General features: G+C 35.0%; 2 protein-coding genes across 3 annotated transcripts; one reads left to right on the top strand and one right to left on the bottom strand.

Annotated features, from left to right (window-relative positions):
- Positions 1-2128: 2128 nt before the first annotated feature.
- Positions 2129-9364, top strand: LOC104220925 (vesicle-associated protein 1-2-like). The gene is made up of 8 exons (XM_009771889.2): positions 2129-2487; positions 2575-2645; positions 2722-2803; positions 3016-3131; positions 3286-3435; positions 3547-3588; positions 7333-7410; positions 8867-9364. Exons 1-8 carry the CDS (start codon positions 2436-2438, stop codon positions 8975-8977), a joined length of 702 nt encoding a protein of 233 aa, XP_009770191.1. The 5' UTR covers positions 2129-2435; the 3' UTR covers positions 8978-9364.
- A 1175-nt stretch (positions 9365-10539) lies between these two features.
- On the bottom strand, positions 10540-13547 carry LOC104220926 (uncharacterized). Of its 2 annotated transcripts, none has more exons than XM_009771890.2 (6): positions 13064-13547; positions 12196-12291; positions 11891-12082; positions 11733-11793; positions 11437-11561; positions 10540-10752 (listed from the first exon to the last, which is right to left on the bottom strand). In XM_009771890.2, exons 1-6 carry the CDS (start codon positions 13439-13441, stop codon positions 10681-10683), a joined length of 924 nt encoding a protein of 307 aa, XP_009770192.1. In that variant the 5' UTR covers positions 13442-13547; the 3' UTR covers positions 10540-10680. The 2 variants fall into 2 exon arrangements, 1 of the variants encoding a protein (XP_009770192.1); XR_011406144.1 differs by having other exon boundaries at positions 10651-10752; positions 11437-11634.
- Positions 13548-20640: the final 7093 nt, after the last annotated feature.

The raw sequence follows: 20640 nt of genomic DNA, 5'->3' as shown, positions 1-20640 counted from the left end.
TCCTTTACCTAGAATGATCTATAAAAGGAAGAAGTATCATCATTTGTAAGGACACGAAATACTATTGAGAATACACTGAAATACTTATCTATTTACCTTCTACCATTGTTCTCAAAAGTATTTTATTTTTTGTCTCCTGATTATCAGTAACCCGAATTTCTCTTTTAGCTTTGACCAAGGACTCAGATTTTTGGTGAAACATTGACCGAATCCAACAATGAATGACTTATTTGAGAAAAAGTTTCCTTTCTTTTATTTTACTCGCTGGCTTTCCAAAATGAAATATAATTTTTTTCTTGTGCCCGAATATTTTTCAGGATAAAAATTAAATATGACAACATGAATTATCAATAGCTAAGGTACGGTTGAAGACAACATTCCAAGCCAAGTTTTCCTCAGCTTTTGCACCTACATAGAATCTGTTTTTTTAAAAAAAATCTTAAGTGAAAAAATAAGTGTTTCCAGGCTTCAGCATTTCAAGAAATATATAAAAGAAAAGTTGTGTTAAAATTAATTGCTATAATCTCTTTTATGAATAATAATAAGAGGTAGAGAGAAATGCCTTTCAACAATTGCAAGCTCCATTTTCTTATGACTGTTATTATTTCATAATTAATTTCACTATGGGAAAGTTAAACCTACAATAGGGAACTTAAAAAAGTAAAACAAATTTCCTAAAGGAGAAGTATTCGGGCATTTGTATCTATACCCGCTTTTTGGGTTACGTTTTAACTTGTGTCCGCTTTGTAAAAAAATTTGCAAGCGTACCCACTTTTTCGCATAACTTCAGCATACGAGGCTGAAGTAGCAAAGACAATCATGCAAAACTTCAGCATTCTAGTAGACGAGACTGAAGTAGCAAGTGTGTTGAACCAAGTGTGCTGAAGTTTTTGTTTGTAATTGCTGAAGTTTTTGTTTTTGTAACTGGCGAACTTCAGCTCTAGAGCTGAAGTTTTTGTTTTGTAACTGGCGAACTTTAGCTCTAGAGCTGAAGTTTTTGTTTTGTAACTGACGAACTTCAAGCTCTAGAGCTAAAGTTTTTGTTTGTAACTGGCGAACTTCAGCTCTAGAGCTCTATGGGGAATGTTGTACCCACACGAAGTAACTTAAAACAACATTAACAGGAACCAAGAAACATCAATACATTACCCATTCAATCGACAACTGAAATCTCCAATTTCCCCCGGACCCAATTCACCAAACAACAATATAAAATTAATAATTAATTTCTCTTGTCCCATTTTCACACCAAAATTGTGCATAAGATTCAAGTTGCAAAACCAAGATAGAACCTTTATAGCTGAGGGTGTCAGCGAAAAGGAAAAAATGATTGAAAATTTATAGGACTCACCGGAGAAATAAGAAGAAGAAGATAGGGATGAACCTTACTTCTAGAAAAAAAAAAGATAAAACTTTGAGAAGGAGAAGAGAAAGGAGGCTGAAATTGTTTAAAAAGTATGTACAAGTTAAAAAAATTTTAAAAAATGGATATATGTTAAATTAGGGCGACCAAATAAGGCACCCGTGCAATTTTTACAAATATTCAAAAGGGAGTAACGAAACTTAAAGGTCAAACCGAAAACTTTGATTGTATCTCTTAAACTTTAATAGAAACGTTAGATGACAACTAAAAGGTTTTAGTTAAGTGAATTACTTGCTAGAAGGAACGGTTCAGACACAAGATAGAGGTAAGGTCATTCATATTATTCTTCTTAAATTTTATTTATGAGATTTTACTGTATTATTGTTGTTATTATTATTTTGCAGATATTATAAATATTATTTTTGTATCAAATTATTAAAATTAAGTTTACTCCCAAAAGGTAGTAAGTTACGTTCTCAACATGTAATGCAAGAATTTTTGTTATATTGCCAATTATATATAATTTAATTCTTCATTGGAGACAACAATAAAAGAGAAAGGCAAAAGGTCCAAATTTGCTAATAAATATTTTGTTTAACTTTGTTCTCGATTGGGAGTCAACAATAACAATATCTTTTCTTTTTAGTAAGTACAAATAACTATAACATTTTTATATCTCAGACTTATTTTAAATATAATTTTTAAAAAAATTTCTTAAATTTTGTGCTGATATATTAGTATTATCACCTAACAAGGAAAAAAGCCGCTTACGGAATTTAAACATGCGCCAGCATGGGTAGAAGTCAGACAAAAGACACTGTCCCACGTTTCTTTCTTACTTGGCATCACTCTCTCTTTTTCTCCCTCCTTTTCTCTGTCTCTCTCCATAATCCTAAATAAAATTCCCAATTTTTGTAAAAACCCAATCATTTCTCTTCACCTCGAGATCCTCGCCGCTAAACAACTTCCAAATCCCACCTCCGTCGCCGGAAACCGTCCGAATCCGTCCTAAAAATAGAATCTCCGGCAGATACCTAAAATATTATATTATATAGAGAAGATCGCTGTCGAAATGAGTAACGGAGAGCTACTTCAAATCGAACCTATTGAGCTTCAGTTTCCCTGTAACATTTTCTACCTTGTTGAACTTGTTAGATCCGTCTGTTGTTCTCTTGTTTTGATTTTGTTTTTCTTCTTCTTATGTTGAATAGTCGAATTGAAGAAGCAGATCTCATGCTCCTTGCAATTGACCAACAAATCCGATAACTATGTTGCCTTCAAGGTATCATGCAAATTTACTGTAATTATTTATTTATTTATTTATTTTGTTGTGATTACATTTTCTTTTTGGAATTTAGGTGAAGACGACGAATCCAAAGAAGTACTGTGTAAGGCCTAACACTGGAATTGTGATGCCTCACTCTACCTGTGATGTCACAGGTCTCTCTCTCTCTCTCTCACACACACACACACACACACACACACAGAGTTCTCCTTATACGTATGCCGCTGCATGTTCTTTTGAGTTTGCTAAATATCTTTTTACTAGTAATTGGTGTTGTAATTATTAGTAGTTTGGGATTAAGATGTAGTAATAGTTGATATTGATGTTTTTTTTTTTTGGTAATTGTTTATACAATTTATGGGTTCAGTTACAATGCAAGCACAAAAAGAGGCACCACCAGACATGCAATGCAAGGATAAGTTCCTGCTTCAAAGTGTCGTGGTAGGCCCTGGAACTACGCCTAAGGATATTACTCCAGAAATGGTAAAGATTATTAAAGTTTTGTTGTTGTGGTTGTTATTGTTGTTTGAAGTGTTAATTGATTTTGAAATATTTGTTCTTATTATTATTTCTGTTCTGCTAATTGTTAATTGACGAGAAGTAGCATGGTTTATCCGCGGGTATTTTGGTTTTTTAGTTCAACAAGGAATCAGGGAATCATGTTGACGAGTGCAAGTTGAGAGTAGCTTATGTTCCACCTCAACCACCATCACCTGTGCGGGAGGGTTCTGAGGAAGGTTCCTCACCTAGAGCTTCTATATCTGAAAATGGAGCTGAGTTCCACAATGTGAGTTTTTAGGTGTCTTATCCTTATGAATTTGAAGATTAAAGATTTCTTTTTTGGGGTAAAAAGCTAGCAGGATTCAAATGGAAAATGAGATATCCCGTTGTTATGCAGGCTTCAAGGACATATGCTGAGCCACAGGACAACTCATCAGAGGTAGTTTTCATTTTCCAGAATTTATGATGTTTCTCTGGTGACTGATAAGTTACTTGATTTGTGTTATTATCTTTGTTGTCAAGTATGTACTCATGTCAACAGGAACGACTAAGTTTCTAGTATCTTGGAGTCAACATTGTGTGGCTAGCATTTATTTTGCTTATTGTTGCTGTGGCATATTGTCCATTATTCAGTATATATCACTTGATAACCATGACTTTGCAGCTTTCAAGAATTTCCCTCATCGCATTCATGGTAATCCTAGTCCCGTTCATGGTAGTCCTAGTTGTGCCTGTTTGTTTAGTATTTTCAACACAGTTTAATGTTACCATATTGTTTTCTGTGCATTTAGGGAGAACTTCTATTGATGTCTATTCATTGTAAACTTTGTTGTTCTTAGTGGTTGGTTAGAGTTTTTTTTCCCTTCATATATTTGCATTTTTAGCTGCCTGGATTTCTTCCGATAAACAGATTATTGCATACCTTCGTTAACTTTAGAAGGTTTTTCATCCTGTCTTATTTGGCTTATAAGGTGTGATCACGCTCTCCGCCCTCTCAAAGACAAAAACGAAAAACCGAAAGACTACATTTTATAGATGTTATATAGGGGACTTTCATATATAATAATAATTAGTTCTAGAAGGGGATTACATATAGATTTCAGTCTGTTTCGAACATCCGGTGTAGGCTATTTGAAGAGAAAGAATTTGGAAGCCACCTTTTTATATTGGTTGCTACAGACAATGAAGTCAATCCCTTGATGTGAGTTAAGGTCAAATATGGCTAGCAGCAGATAAATTCTTCCTGAGTACAACTTATTTTTCTTTGTATAATTGCTCTTATAAATCAACCGTTAACCAATGATGACTGACTCACTAGGTAGAAAAGCTTTTGTGCTCTCAGTTGCTAAATGGGGAACATGAAAGCAAAATGCTTCAGTGTTCAGTCGTCAAATTAAAGAAAATGCTGACTTGAAAACTAGAGGGGATGGGTTACTTTTACGGAATAGTGAATAGAGAAGAATGGATACGTGCTAATGTTTACATCAAATCCAAACTTCCAAAATTGAGGCTGAATGAAACAACTGAAAGTAGTTGTCCAGTTTCTAGATGCATCTTAATGAGGATTCCGGGGGGGAATTATAGCAAAAGGTATATTAAACATGGCAATCTTTCTAGGGCCTTGGCATTTGAGCATTGAGAATTGTTTGGTTTGTGTGTCTATCTTTTTTCCACCTTTCCAGTGTTTTGCTCTTATAAAGTGGCCAAGATTTATCTTGGAATACTGTCGTTTTTAATTTGACTTTATTATTATGTTTTCTAATTGCAAGGTGTTAGCCCCACATTGGTTGAGGGATCAGCCATAGTCTAGTCTCTTTATATGGTGTTGTATGATCCTCACTTTACGAGCTAACTTTTGCGTTGACTTAGGTCCAATGTCTATTTTTCTTAATGTGGTATTATAATAGAGTCAAACGCATCCCTGATATTGGGCCGATGTGGGCGTGGGCCTTGTCCACGCTCCAGATGTTCAGTCCTGGGCGTGCCAGGATGTTAGTCTTACACTTGCTGAGGGTATGGACAGTTGTCTCCTTTTCTTTTTTCTTTTTTTTGGGGGTTTGATGAAATGGACATTAGTCTTTTTATATGGCCTTGGACAATCCTCAACTCACGAGCTGGACTTCGAGGTTGAGTTAGGTTCAAGGTCCCTTTTTTTAGCACTAGGTATACCACGTGGTATGGAATATAGTGTTCCTTGATTGTCTAATCAGAATGATAACTGACCAATGGGAAAGGTACTTTGGATATGCTATGCCCTTTGCATTCAGTGGAGTATCATTGTATACTTCTTTTTTCTTCATTTGCAAATGAATAAAAACATTGCCCCAATATCCTAATTTCCAGTATCACAATGAAATAAATGAGAATGTATTAAATTCTAAATATCTTAGCCAGTTAAATACCTGCTTACCTCCTGATTGTGGTTAAAAACTCAGTCTGGATCAGGCATATCAACTGATCTTTGCTACAAAGGTTGAGCTATAAAACACCGGTAATTTGAGGAAGAATGGCAAACCACTTCACTTGTTGAGGGATAGCTGAAATTATCAAGCTTCCCTCAGGAGAGCCAATAGACAACAACAACAATATCAACAACAAACCCAGTTTGATCCCAACAAGTGGGGTCTGGGGAGGGTAGTCTGTACGCAGACCTTACCCCTACCTAATGCAGAGAGAGAGGCTGTTTCCAATAGACCCTCGGCTCAGGAAGGGCAATAAGAAGAAGAGGAAAGCAAGGAAGAAGGGAAGATGGAAGAGGAAAGAAAAGGGAGATATAAAGGATAAGTAGTACCAAATAATAGCAACAGGGAATACAATACCTGAGGCGAACAAAACCACATAACGTAATAAAAATTTAAGAATATGAAGGGACATGCATGCTACTAAGACTATCGGTGAACAACTATAAACTACCTACTAACCTTCTACCTTAATCCTCGACCTCCACACCCTTCTATCAACGGTCATGTCCTCCGTGAGCTGAAGCAGCGCTATGTCCTGCCTAATCACCTCTCCCTAGTACTTAGGAGAGCCAATAGGCATATCTTTTTAATTCTTATAAACAAATTCTCTAATTGAACTTTCTCGCCCTTGAAGTTTTGTAAGTTCATAGCATGTTCTCTGTACTCTTATCTCCACCATGCACCCATTCCGTCAAAAAGGACAACTCCCTGCAAAGCTAGTTGATTTGGGCTATGTATCAAAAGCTGTTATAAATCTCATGTATAGTTCCTCATTATTTCTGACCCAGCCTCCATCTTTTTACCTGTAATATAGGTGGTGCTTTTCTTTGTCATTTTGGCTCAAAATGTTGTTATACATGCATGCGTGATAACTACTTTACGAGAGAAATAAATTGTTGCTTACAGAAGAAAAAAATTGCTAGGAAATTTAATCTAATATAGACAACTCATAATGGAGCTTTATTGTGTTAAAAGTTTTGCTAGTTTGTTGTAGATCAAACTTTTGCTTGGTGAAGACATCCTTTATTCCAGAAGAATTACAAAGTCATATTCCTTTTCTTGTTGTGTTGGCCACCTATTGTGGGCAGTTTTATTTTAATGATGTGTTGTTATTTGGATAACCTTTCCTTTTTTGAAGTGGTTTATTCTCATGATCAATGCTATATTGGACATGCAATCATCTTCTACGAAATTTCATATATCTGTGTATTTGATCCTTTGGTATGTAAGAGCTGGTATTACTATGTTCTTCACTTCTTCTGGCTTAATATTTTAACTTGGACCACGAACAGTGATGCTAGAAGAATTCAAGATAGGTAGGAGAAAACCTGTCAGTCTAAAATCTCTCTCTGAAGTTTGAGCGGAATCATTTGGTTCTATGATGGTAGAAGACACATTCGTTTTCTTGCATATATTATTAGCTGTATAAAATATTTATTTTGTAGCTCTAGTCATTTTTTAGGCTTTTGTAAATTACAAGTGTAACTAATGACTGCTTCGGCTGTTTTTTTTGGCTTCAGCAAATGTACTGTTTAAAATTTTCTTTCCGCCCATTCAAATGAATACTTGCTTCATAATAGGTGGATGTTACAGACCGTAAAGTTTGTCGTTATAACTAAACCTGGATCACTGTACACTGTTCTTCGCTTTGGAGAAGAAAAGATGCAGAATAACTTTTTAAGGAAACAAAAGATTGAGGATTCTTTTTCTTTTATTTGCAGGCAAAAACACTAATTTTGAAGCTGACAGCGGAGAAAAATTCTGCAATGCAGCAAAGTAACAAGCTTCAGCAAGAACTGGTAAGGGCTTTAATATAGAAAATTATAAATATATTTTACTGTTTTTTTCCGTCTTATCAGAATTCTTGCAACTTCTCACTATATCTTACAGGATGTATCAGCAATTTCAGAATTGATCTTTCTGTATTCTTTTTTTTTTTTTTTTTTTAGAAGGTAACATTTGTTGTATATTTATTAACTGCACCAAAGCTAGTGCAATCATCCATTGTTACAAAAGGTGGAACAGAAGTACATTAAGCCTTAACCTACTTACAAGGATCCTAAAACATCAACAAAAGACTCTAGATCTTCCATGTATTCTTGCTTACACCAAAGATAGTTTTCTTTCTTTTTTCCTTCTCTTTAAAGAGATTGAAGGGCTCAGAAAAAAAGAATTGAGCTTCAATTAATAGCTGATTAGAGAGGGCTAAAGATTGTACTTGGAGCAATGGTAAAGTTGTCTCCATGTGACCTATAGGCCACGGGTTCGAGCCGTGGAAGCAACCATCAATGCTTGCATTAGGATAGACTGTCTACATTACACCCCTTGGGGTGCGGCCCTTCCCCGGATCCTGCGTAAATGCGGGATGCTTTGTGCACTGGGCTGCAATGGTGTTTGGGTATTTAGGCAACGACAGAGGGTGATTGAGAGAAATAAGATTTTTCAATTACATGGTCAGATATGTTAACTACGTAAGTGGATCTTGAGGTCTGGACATGGCATTCTGTTAGTAGGTCAAGCATAGAACAAGCATTCTGTTAGTTGGTCAAGCCATTGTATAACCTTTCTGCATTGATGAGGCAAGCATCCTTTGTTTTATTTGTTCCCTTTGTTTGATAACTGCATCCCTCTCCGTTGCTATACTATGTTGCTCGGACTCTCCGAAAATATCGCCGGGTGCGTGCTGGATTCTCCACAAGCAGTATATTTTTGGAGAATCCGACACGGGTGCGGCAGTATTTTGGAGAGTCCGCGCAACAAAAATGCTATGGGAAAGCATTGCCTTTTTCTTAATCACATGGATGAAGCACATTCTTTCTTTAATTTGTGTGGACATAAGATGAAATCTTTTATTATGGAAAATGATGATATATCTTGATAAGCTGCGCAGTGGACCTCAAAAAAGGTCAGGCAATTAGAGAACCTCGTCGTCAGTTCATGTTTGCATGGGCTACCTTTAAGGGCGGGCTAGCGTGTGGCATTTTCATTATTTTGGTAATGAATTGATTAATCATGAGCTCTCACTTGCTTTTTGGTGACTGTATGATTAGCTAATTGCTATATTTGTTGCTGCCGTGTAAGAGAATTAAGTGTCAGGCTACTGCATTTTGAAGTCACTGGCTCTTGAACTGTAATTGTATTCCAAATATTTGACACAGAACCGAGTGGCATCTTTTCCCATTATGGCACTGCAAGAAATTTATTGTGGCCTTCTGAATGTTATCCTTAAAACTTCATGAACCTTGTTGGATGCAGGAGTTCTTGAAGCGTGAAAGCAGCAGAAGTCGTGGCGGAATTCCATTTATGTATGTTGTTATTGTTGGACTGCTTGGGATCTTTCTTGGCTATCTTCTCAAGAAGACATGACCACTAAGAGGTTGCTGCTGTATCGTCAGTGCCCCAAGTGTTTAAAAAATTATAGAACCTTGAAGAAAAAGGTGACTAATCCAGTAAAGCTTTGTATCATTAGTTGTCTGGTTGACTGAAATGTACAAGACAGGTTTTAATCTGTTTCTGTAATGTGAGCTCAAGAGCTTCATCGTGTGACTAACTGCATTTGACATCCTTTGCCTACATGTGGAGGAGACATTTTAGTGCCAATTAAGCATACCTCCTGATTATGGGACTTGTGCTGCAGCTAGTGTGTCTGTTCACTGAGTTTTTAGAGTTGATGTGATCTTATTGGTATGGACAGACGGTTTTGATTTACTTAGACTAGTTTTACATTTATAGTTACAACCTTATTTCTTGAGATTTCATCCTCTCTAATATCTTATGTTATGCAATTTTCTAGTTATAAACATATGATGTTTAGAGGTTGAATCTCATTCGAGCTCCACCAGCAGGCAAACTTGAAAACTGTATAGGATGGCTAGCTATTTGGAAAACTGAAAGTTGCACAAAATAAGATTTCTGGTATAGTGCTGCTATGTAAGGATAATTAGTAGTTCATTCTGGTAGGACTGATTGGTATTCTCGAACTTTTCAGTCCCCAGCAAGACTAGGTATTCAACCAACTTTAGCTCAAAGCTTGTGAACTTTAGAATTATCATTAGAGGTAAACAATACTGGAGTAAGATTGTTTTGAGTTAAGCAGAACGGATAGAGGATTCAGACAGCTGACTCAAAGTTTGAGACTGAGGTATAGTTCAGTAATTGATTGAGAGAAAGAAGGTGCAACCTGGCGGAACAATGAATAACAAAAATCTAGTATAATAGTTTGGTATCTTGGGTTATGACATTTCTCTTGAATACATACGTAAGTGATTCGATATTGATCAGCTTTATTTCGCTGCAAAACTCATTTAAGTATCTAGCAGTAGCGACGAACAAATAATCAAATATCTGGTTATTTTCTTGGAGAAATATACAGTACCTAAGCCAATAGTGATAATTATATGATCTTCAAATAGGGACTACCATTACCAAAACTAACTCCAAGCTGGATTGTTTCTGATAACTTGAGCTATAGGATCATAAACTTGGCTGGCAGACTAACACACTTCATTCTAGTAAGCTGCGATAAACTAACAATTCCATCAAATTTGAAGGGCTTTGATATGTTAACACAGTAATGCATATACAAGAATGAGCAAAGCTCCTCTTAAGAAGGAAAACAAAGCAAAATAACTGGTTAAAGTTAATGGAGGATAAGACCTCCTATGACCAGAGAGTTAATATGAGGTCATTGCGTTCCAACATTCAATGGCCGTCTTTTTGAAGAATTTACAACATGTTGGCTGGAAGAATTCAGAATGAAAGCAAAAGGAGAGGATACTATTGATTGTACTAATATCTTAGGTTAAAATAACCCTTCTTTCCTTTCCATTCTAAGCAAAAATCACTATATGACTTCTCTTCTGAATCCATCATTTGAATCCCGTTGCAATTGTCAGTTCATCTTGTGCGAGATTCCGAGAACTTTTTTATTTTTTTTCCAAGTTGTCTAACTTTTTAGCTATAACATTTCCCCTCTCACTAAGGTAGTGACATGAAGTCAGCCAGTTATGTTCAATAGACACACAGTCCTCCATTTCTTTAAAAGATTTAAGTACTCTTTGAATACATCATCAAGCAGCATCTTCGGAACCTTTTATCATATCGCATCTGACCACAATCTTGCGAAAATCATCCAGGCTCAACTGCAATACACCGTTACAACAGGGTAGAAAGGAATTAGAAAAAACAAGAATAATTGACAAATTTAAAGCATACAGCTTTAAAACATACATTATAGGACAGATAGACGTGGACCAAATCATTATTGTCATCGTTTTTGTTATCTTAGCACACATCATTTACGAAATAATACTATAGCTACAACAAAGAACCAGAAAAAACAACTGTACAGGTTTTTAGTTAGTTTTTCTCCCATTGAAGGTCATGGAAAAAGATTTTTTCAAGAACCTAGCAAAAGAAAACAACAAACAGGATTAGCCACTTTTTTTTTTCTTTTCAGTTGCAGATGGGTGATAACCTACCTCCATATAACTAATTAAATCTAAGTAACTAATAATCTATAAAGCCCAAACAACTTAATGTGCCTCAATGGCTACAACAACAACAATGACCCAGAAAAATCCTACTAGCAGGGTCTGGGGAGGATAGAGGGTAGTGTGCCTTAATGGCTAGTTTATGATTAATTGCTTTGACTTGTCTACATTCAACCCAAGCATGAAAGCAACAAAAATTTGATATTAGTAGAACCAGTCCTCCCTGATCTCTTCCTCTTTGAATCTTATCCAAAACTTAGGCCTTCACTGAATACGAAATGCTTTTGTAGTTTTAGAAACCAAAAAAGTTCAAAATTTAAAGGAAACAAGTACCTTTCCATCTCCGTTAGAATCAAAGCAATGTATCATCTTTGCCATCTCCTCATCTGACCATGTAAAATCATGGGAAGCTGCCACTCTCCGTAAATCTCTGAGACTTATACTCCCTTTTCCAGCTTCTGTGAGAAAGATACCAACTAATTGGTGGAGCATATACAATCAATCTAGAATACAAACCAAAGAAATTTGATGCTACGACATGCCATAAGTACATGCGACATCACATAAAAAAGTTTCAGTATTGTAGACCAAAAACTGGATGAAACCATACAATGCAGACTCAGCATTACCATCAAACTGAAAGAAATGCATAATCAAGTCATCCTCAGTCATCTGCACTCGATTTCTTGTCTGGTAAAAACAATTGTAAAGTACCCAAGCATAAGGAAGGAGTATGAGAAAGTTTCAGAATTTTCACTGATTTAGTAAAGTAAATAATAAAACGTACCTGTTGTTTTCTCTTCCTTTTCCCAGTAGTATCTCCCTGATTGCAGGAACCTACTTTTTCGTTACTGGCCTTTTTGGAAAGAGTTTTTTCGTTACTGGCCTTATGAGCAGAATCTGCATTGGTGACTTGTGTAGGCACTTTATTTGCAAGATTCAGAAAACCTGCAGAATCTTGTAGTGACAAGGCAATAGCCTGCACATACATAAGTTTTACTCAGCCTCCCACATAAGAGTAATGCGCATGTATCTTTCGGTTTTTATATATGCATATGCGTGTCAATAAGACTGAATAATAATATATTTCACCTGCATTAAGGCGGCATCATCATCGACAAAATCCTTGTCAGTTGGTAACGTTGTATTAGAAACTCTCTTCTTAGGAGTTTGAGTTTTTTTCTTTGACTGCAATAAGAGATTCAATGAAAATTAAAAGGATACCAAACTGGAGTATTTCGTCTATCCAACTGCGGAAGCAAATAAAAAGGGTTAAATGCAGGACAAGCGCATTATGATGGCAGCCTTCCCTCACGGACAGCTCCGCGGCTAAGAATTCAGATGTACTTAGATGCCTTAATTCAAAGTAGTTGTAGTATGCACGTCATTCATGTGTTGTTTTTCCCAGCTAACAATATTCAGGAACATCAGTTTTCAGATGCTCAACACACGATAACATAAGGAATGCATCCTGTCTTCATGAAAAGTTTTAGAGCTCAGGATGCACATAATAGACTCCTTTGATAGTAGTTGCTTTTTGACATCATCAGTGTAGAATCCACTCATTTAACAAAAACCACAAACATAATTCTTCTAAGGGGTTTAGATTTCTTAGTTAAGAGTTTCTACTAGACAGTATAAAAGGAAAGGTATGACATTGTTGCTTTCCATTACTTTTCATATGAAAATGGTGTAACTCATTTTTTATACTAATCATAAGCATAAAAACAAAACTACAAAATACAATCAATGCACACAAAATAACATAAAGAAGTAAAAGCAAAGTAAAAGATAGAGCATAACAGATTTCTTGCTCCATACTGTGCTTTTGCACCTGAAAATTTGTACCTTTCACAAAAATTTACAATCTTTCCCAAAAAAGCTAAAATCTTTCAGACGCAAAAACAAATTACCTTAGTCTTATTTTAGTTAATCAACAGAAAAAGTAAAAAGGTTGTACCTTTTTCAATTGGGACTTTGAAACATCATAATCCACATCATTTTGTTCATCTTCTTCGCCTGAAGCACTTGAAAGGTCCTCACTTTGAGCTGGCTCATAATCTTCATCTTCATCAACCACTTTCTTTTTCCCCTTTTTGTCCTTGCCTTTTTTCTGGGGTTTTTGGGAAGAACCCATCAAAGAAGTTGCCATATTATGGAGACCCATAGCCTCCATTCTTGCTTTGTTTTCTTGAATTCTCTTCATTCTTTGTTTCTCATACTCTGTGATTTTCCCGGTGCTTTGGGGTTCCATTTCCACCGGAAAGCCACCTGAGTCCGAGCTTGAGCCTGAGTTTCTCTCTTCTGTTTCTGAGTCTGAAAGATTCGGTTTTGCCATTTCTTGGGGACAATGGTTTTGATGAAACTACAAAAGGGTTTGCTGCCTTGTAAAACGCGGGAGTTTTGTTCGTTGTAAACCGGCGATCTTGGTTTCTGTGGGATGGACAGAGACATAACAGAGAAAAAAACAAGTGGTAAAGATCCTAGCATAACCATTTACCTTTTACTTTTCACTCTAGCATAACCATTTACTCACTGTTATAAAATGAAATTTTTTTTTAAAAAAATTGCAAATTGTTATAAAATAAAGATTTTAAAGTAAAGAAACCGAAGACAAGTACTAAGAGAAAGAGAGATTTATTATTCAACTTCAAATTCATGTAATGAACTGAAATCTCCTCTATTTATAAAAGAACGGAAGCTGCTGTGTAAGCTGCTACTACAAGCTGCTGTGGAAACTGCTACAACAAACTGCTGTATAAGTTGCTTGTAAGCTGCTGTGTAAGCTTCTTGTAAGTTGCTTGTAAGCTGCCACTGTACCAAATATAGATAATCTTCTGTCGGGGGTAATATTTATCCATAACGGAGTACCGAAATGATAAGCTTCTTCAGGAAGCTTATTTCCAATAGAGTACTAAATAGATAACCATATTTACCGCATAGTCCCATATGGATAAGCTTCTTCAGGAAGCTGATTTACAACGGAGTACTAAATAAACATCCATAATATAATATATATATTTATAACACTCCCCCTTGGATGTTCATTAAAAGATAATGTGCCTCATTAAAACCTTACTAGGAAAAACCTTGTGGAAAAAAATCCTAGTGAAGGAAAAAGAGCACACATATTTAGTAATACGCATTGCTAGGTGCCTCATTAAAAACATTGTAAGGAAAGCTCCGTGGGAAAAAAATCTTAGTAAGGAAAAAAGAGTGCATCGCGTATTTTACTCCCCCTAATGAAAACCTTGTTTCAAATAGTTGAGTCTCCGCATTCCAATCTTGTATACTGTGAGCACGTGATTTTCGCCCTATATGAGAATCACTCCCAAAAATTCAAAATAAAATAATTTTCCTTTGTGTGCAATTTTTTTATTTTTGTGGTATTTTTGTATAATTATTTATATTTTTGTCTGTGCATGTTTATTTGTTTAAATTAATAAAAATATAAATATGTCGCATTTTCATTTAGTATTTATTTAAGTTTGTTTTACAAAAATGAGAAAATCATAAAAAATAATGTACGTTGCATTTTTAGCATTTAACGTCTAAATTGTGCGATTTTATCGTTAATTGCTATTTAAATGTGCGATAATAGTTATTTGGAATTAATTAGTATTTTTGATAAGTTAATTTAGTTTATAAGTTAATTTAGAATTTTAGTTTTATTAATTAGGAAGTAAAAGAAAAGAGAGCAAGAATATAAAGAAAATCGGAATTAGGCCTTTTCTTCAATTTTGAACCACAGGCCCAAATATACCCAACATTTCCCTACGACCCGGTCTATTTCAAACCGGGTCGACCCAGTCCATAACCCCAAAGACCCAACACCCCTATTTCCCTATCTTTCATTTCAAAAACAAAACCCTAAAGTATTCACTGTTGAAAAAAAATCCCACCCGCCCCCTCTCTTACCTTCTTCTTCTTCAAGCTTCCAAGCTCCCCTCCCATGGCTGCCCTTTCCCTTCCAGCCCTTCCCCTTCACCCCGTCACACTCACACACACAAACATCAACACATACACACACATACACAGTGCAAAACCAGCTCCACCATGAACAACCAACGTTCATGGTTGCTGCCTCTCCTTTCATCTTCAACCAACGAACCACCCCCCTCTCCGTCGAATGAGCTCCAAACGACCACCTCCTTCTGCGTCGTTCTTCTTCTTCTTCGTCGAGGGCAGAACCTCGCCATGAACGACCCCTCCTTCCATCTCCTCCGTCGCTGCTGCTGCTTGTTTTTGCTACGTCCAACCATGGACGAGCTGCAGCTCGTCGCTGCTGCTTCTTCTGCTTCACGTCCAAAAATACCATGTCCGCTGCCACTGCTTCATCTTCTTCGTCAAGCTCGAGCTTGAGCTCGACACTCATGGTTGCTGCTGCGTCTTCTTCTCTACTACTCGACGCTGCTGCTTCTCCTCCTTCACTGCTGCGTTGCTTCTTCTTCTCCGTCGCGTTGTTGCTGCCATGGCCGTGTCCGTAATGCTGCTGCTCGACACTGCTGCTTCGTCCAGCTTCGTTCAGCATCCATGGCTGCCACTGCTCAATCACAAACAACTGCTGCTCGTCGATCTTCAGTTTTAATCCGTCGAGGTCGTCGTTTGTCGTTTTGAGTTCGTCAAGGTTAAAAAGGAAGGTGGGTTTGTCGTTGAAGTCAAGATCCGCTAGATCGTTGGCAGTCTTGGTTCGAGTTTTGTTTTCATTCGAGTTCGCCGTCGTTCCGATCCGGTTAGTTGGTTTAACCAATTCGTGTTTATCGTTTTGTTAATTGGTTTCAATTTGTTTCATGCGTTTTTATTTATTTTTTTTAAAAAAAAAATTGTTAGTTTAATTTTAATGTTATTAGATTCAAATTGAAATTTAATTAATTAGTTTTTTCAGTTTGTTCATGTGTTTTTATTTATTAAAAGAAATTTTTAGTTTAATTTTAATGTTGTTAGATTCAAATTGAAATTTAATTAATTATTTCTTCAGTTTGTTTCATGTGTTTTTATGTATTTTTTTAGAAATTTAATGTTGTTAGATTCAAGTTAAAATTTAATTAATTATTTCTTCTTCGGTTTGTTTTTATTCGTTTAAAAGAATTTAGTTGTAATATAGAAATATGTTAGTTTAATCGCTTGGATCATCCATCTTTGTTGATTAGCTTAGATTTAATTCGTGTTCATCTTTTGTTTGAAGTTCGTTCTTAATCCGGTGATTTAATGTGAGTTTATGTTTTAATTCTTGATTTAATTTGAATATTTATCTTAGTTGTAATTTTGTTGGATTTAATTTGAAGATCAATTGATTATTTGAGTTTAGTGATTTGAATCTGTTTATTTATTTTTGTTTAAGTTTTAATTTGAATTTGAGCTCATGATTTGAATATACTTGTTTGTTATTGTTGTTGAATCTGAAAGTAGATTTGTTGTTTAAAGATTGTTCAATCAAAATAATTTCAGTTGTTTCTTTGTTGTTCATCATTTAGTTTGAGTTTGTTCATAAAATTTGATTAGGAATTGGTTATAACTACTATATTTTGGTTAGAATTGATTAGGTGAATTGGTTATAGCTGATGGGGGTAGATTGGTAAATTGCAGTATTTTCAGGGTTAAAATGGTAATTTCAGTAAGGTCAGAGGGGTATTTTTGGAATTAAAATTCTGAACAATTATTTATTTTTAGTGCTCTGTCAATTAAGATTAAATAATATTTTTAATAATATTAAAATAGTACATGGTGGGGGACAAGACATAATGGTGGGGAATAATGCAATTGTTTAATATAGGCATGGGGAACAAGATATAATGAGGGGAGGATAATGTATTTGTTTAATATAATGGGGGACAAAACATTAGGTAGTGGGATTAAAAGGGGTATGAGTGGAAGATAGTGAGTTTTAATTTTTAAAAAATATTGAAAGATGGTAATAAATAGGGGGACTTGGACAGATTTAAAAAAGGAGGAGGGAGGAAAAAAAGAAAAAAAGGAGCTGAATATTTAAGAGAGAGAAAAATTCCGAAAATATTAAGACTTCCAAAAATACAAATAAAAATATTCTGAAAATTAAAAGAGTGAGTTGTATACACCTGATATACAATCTAAATATTCTGATATACGGATTCAGAAATTAAGGGTTGAACATTAACTAGTCTTTCAAATCTGAAAAGATTCATTTTGCTTCTGTCCGTTGATTGTTGTCGGTGTTTCTGAATTTTTATCTTGGTTTTCAAATCTGTCACTGGGTGTTCCGTTGACTGGTTATTGCTGGTTATTGTTGTTGTTGCTGTGTTACATACTACGTTGCTGACTTTCTTCTTCTTATATTGGCAGTACCAGGTACACAACTGTAATTTTGACATTTTGTAAGCTGAAATGTGAAAGTACGAATACATATGAAGAATGGAATTTTAAAATTCTAATTTAGCTTTTTCTTTGTTTTTTTTATTAATTGTATTTAGGCTATTTCATGTATTATTATTCTGTAAATTGTTGTCGTTTTGCATAACTAGAAATATTATAGTGATGTATTAAATATGCTTCGCTTTAACTTGATTATTAGGTAGTATATATTTAAGCATGTTCATTACTGTCAAACTGTCTAATAATTAGAATGAGAGGAAAATAACGTAAATAGGACTTTATTAAACCAGCTTGGCAAAATTGATTAAGTTCACTATTTATGAAGGTTTTAATATTGTCAACATTAAGTTAATCGAAAACACGTAACTAAATTTAGTGAAAGCATGAATTTAATTTAATTTTGCGAATTAGGCATTATGGTGATTTGAGTTAAGGTGAGTTAAGGTTAAATTATATAAATTATAGAAATATGCATTAGTAATTAAGACTGTTTCTAATTTTCAGTAGTTGAAAATAATTAATTTCAATAGCTCAAGTCACCTAACAATGTAAGTTTAATCCGGTTAGGGGATAATTAGTTTCTTTTAAATATTATTTGACAATTCCATATTGTATTTATAATTATTTTAGTAATATTCCTTTCCGTTAATATTTGTCTTAAACTAGTATTTAATATGTTATTTTTAAGTATGTAAAAATTGATTTTTATATTTATAGACAAATTTAATAAAAATGTAGTCATTTTAGGATATTCATAAAATAAAAGAGACTTTCGCAAAAAAATAAAAAAAACAAAAAAAAAACAATACAAAAATTACAGGGCCCTGAAATATTATTTATTTTCTTAAAAAAAAATACTTAGATTCCGGGATGGACCGTTTAGTAAATTTCACGGTCTTACCTAAAAGTATAATAACGCGTAGTCTTTAGGCGTATTTAATAAGGCTATTTTCTTAAATAGGGGTGTGCATTTATGTAACCCAAATCTCAATCTTGACGGAGTCAAAATGCGTCAACAAATCACGTGTACACTGGTTGTGACGTGGTTCGAGATGCGTTTTCACGACGTTGCAATTCTTGTATAAAATAATAATAAGAATAATGATAAAAGCGGTTTAATGCTAAATTTATAATAATAATAATGATAAAAGTGGTTCAAAGCTAAATTTGCATATAAGTTCTTAATTGTTTAAAAAATCAGATAAATAAGCCAAATATAACAGTTGAGCGACCGTGCTAGAACCACGGAATTCGGGAATGCCTAACACCTTCTCCCGGGTTAATAGAATTTCTTATCCGGATTTTTGATTCGCGGACTGTTAAACAGAGTCATTCTTTTCCTCGATTCGGGATTCAACCGGTGACTTGAGACACCATAAATCTCCCAAGTGGCGATTCTGAAATAAATAAACAAATCCCGTTTCGATTGTCCTTTAATTGGAAAAAACTCCCTTCATGTACTCTCGCGGGGCGGAAAAAGGAGGTGTGACATATACCATCTTCTCAAAAAGTTGAGCTTGTAGATAATATCAACCACCACTATTTTAGATCGATTTAAATTAATTTCATCAAACCAAGAAGCTGCTACAAGTCATTTCATTGAGTTCCTTGCAACTTGCCTGCATCAGCTGCTTGTAGAAAACTTCAATGGAGTACTAAATGGATAATCTTCTTCAGAAAGATTATTTACATCGGATTAATAAATGGATATCCACAATAATATTTTTATTACACTCCCCTTTGGATGTTCATTATTATGTGCCTCGTTAAAATATTACTAGGAAAAATCTCGTGGGAAAAAATCTTAGTCAAGGAAAAAGAGTACACTAATAATATACATTGCAAGCTGCCTCATTAAAAACCTTACTAGGAAAAACCCTGTGGGAAAAAACCCGAGCAAGGGAAAAAGAGTACAGTGCAGAGACTTGGGTATATCCGGACCAATGAGTTTATCATTCTCTTATGAAGGTAAGAACGGATCCTTAATCCGTGTAGGAGAAGAACTATATCTTGCTAGTAAATTAACAGAAAATGCTACGTCAAGCCTTGTAGCATTATCAAGATACATTAGTGCACCAATTGCACTGAGATAGGGTACTTCGGGACCAAGGAGTTCCTTATCCTCTTTTGGAAGTCGGAACAAATCCTTATCTACTTCAAGTGATCGAACAACCATTGGTGTACTCAATGGGTGCGCTTTGTCCGTGTAAAAACGTTCTAAGACTCTTGCTGTATAGACAGATTGATGGATAAAAATCCGGTCTTCTAAATGTTCAATTTGCAGACCAAGACAAAGTTTTGTTTTCCCAAGATCTTTCATCTCAAATTCTTTCTTAAGATATTCAATTTCCTTTTAGAGCTCTTCTAGAGTTCCAACAAGATTTATGTCATCAACATAACATCAAGTATAACAAATTTTGAAGCCATTTTCTTTATAAAAATACATGGACAAATAACATCATTTATGTAGCCCTCTTTCAACAAATATTCGTTGAGGCGATTATACCACATGTACCCAGATTGCCTTAAACTGTACAAAGATCTTTGTAATCTGATTGAAAACATTTCCTGAGATTTTGAATATGCTTCAGGCATTTTAAATCATTCAGGGATCTTTATAGAGATTTGATCAAATGAGTCATATAGGTTATGACTCGCATTTAAATGGTATGACATCTTCAGGTGTCTGGACTACTGGTCCGATCCTCACAATATTTCACAGTATTGTGCATTATATTGTATCACATATATCGTCGACGATCATTTTGTATCGGTTCGCAAGCGACATAACTTGTTGAGATCTCATCACTTTCTTTATTTTCAGGTACCTGAACTTCTTCTGGAGTTTCATGAAATGTTATGTCGTGGGCTCTTCTAAAGCTCATTTCCTCCTTATTATGATCACTTTGATCATTAGCTCCTTATCATTTTTCAAGGATTGTTACCTTTGGAACCGATTGGTCTACCACGCTTCATGCGTACAGTAAACTTTATCCTTCAGGGACTTTAAATTTTAATATGAGCATTTGCAGCGGAAGTATGATATTTAATTTTGGATCAGCAAATGCTTCTGACATTTTACTTGAATTATCTTCTAAGTGAGGATCATATTAATGATAATTCGATTCATATAGCATATTTTTCAGCTGTTTATTCCATCGCCCAAATGTTAGAAATACTAACATATAT

This window comes from Nicotiana sylvestris, chromosome 1 (assembly GCF_000393655.2).
Source record: "Nicotiana sylvestris chromosome 1, ASM39365v2, whole genome shotgun sequence".
NCBI classification, from domain to species: domain Eukaryota; kingdom Viridiplantae; phylum Streptophyta; class Magnoliopsida; order Solanales; family Solanaceae; genus Nicotiana; species Nicotiana sylvestris.
This window is presented reverse-complemented; position numbering and strand designations above follow the sequence as displayed.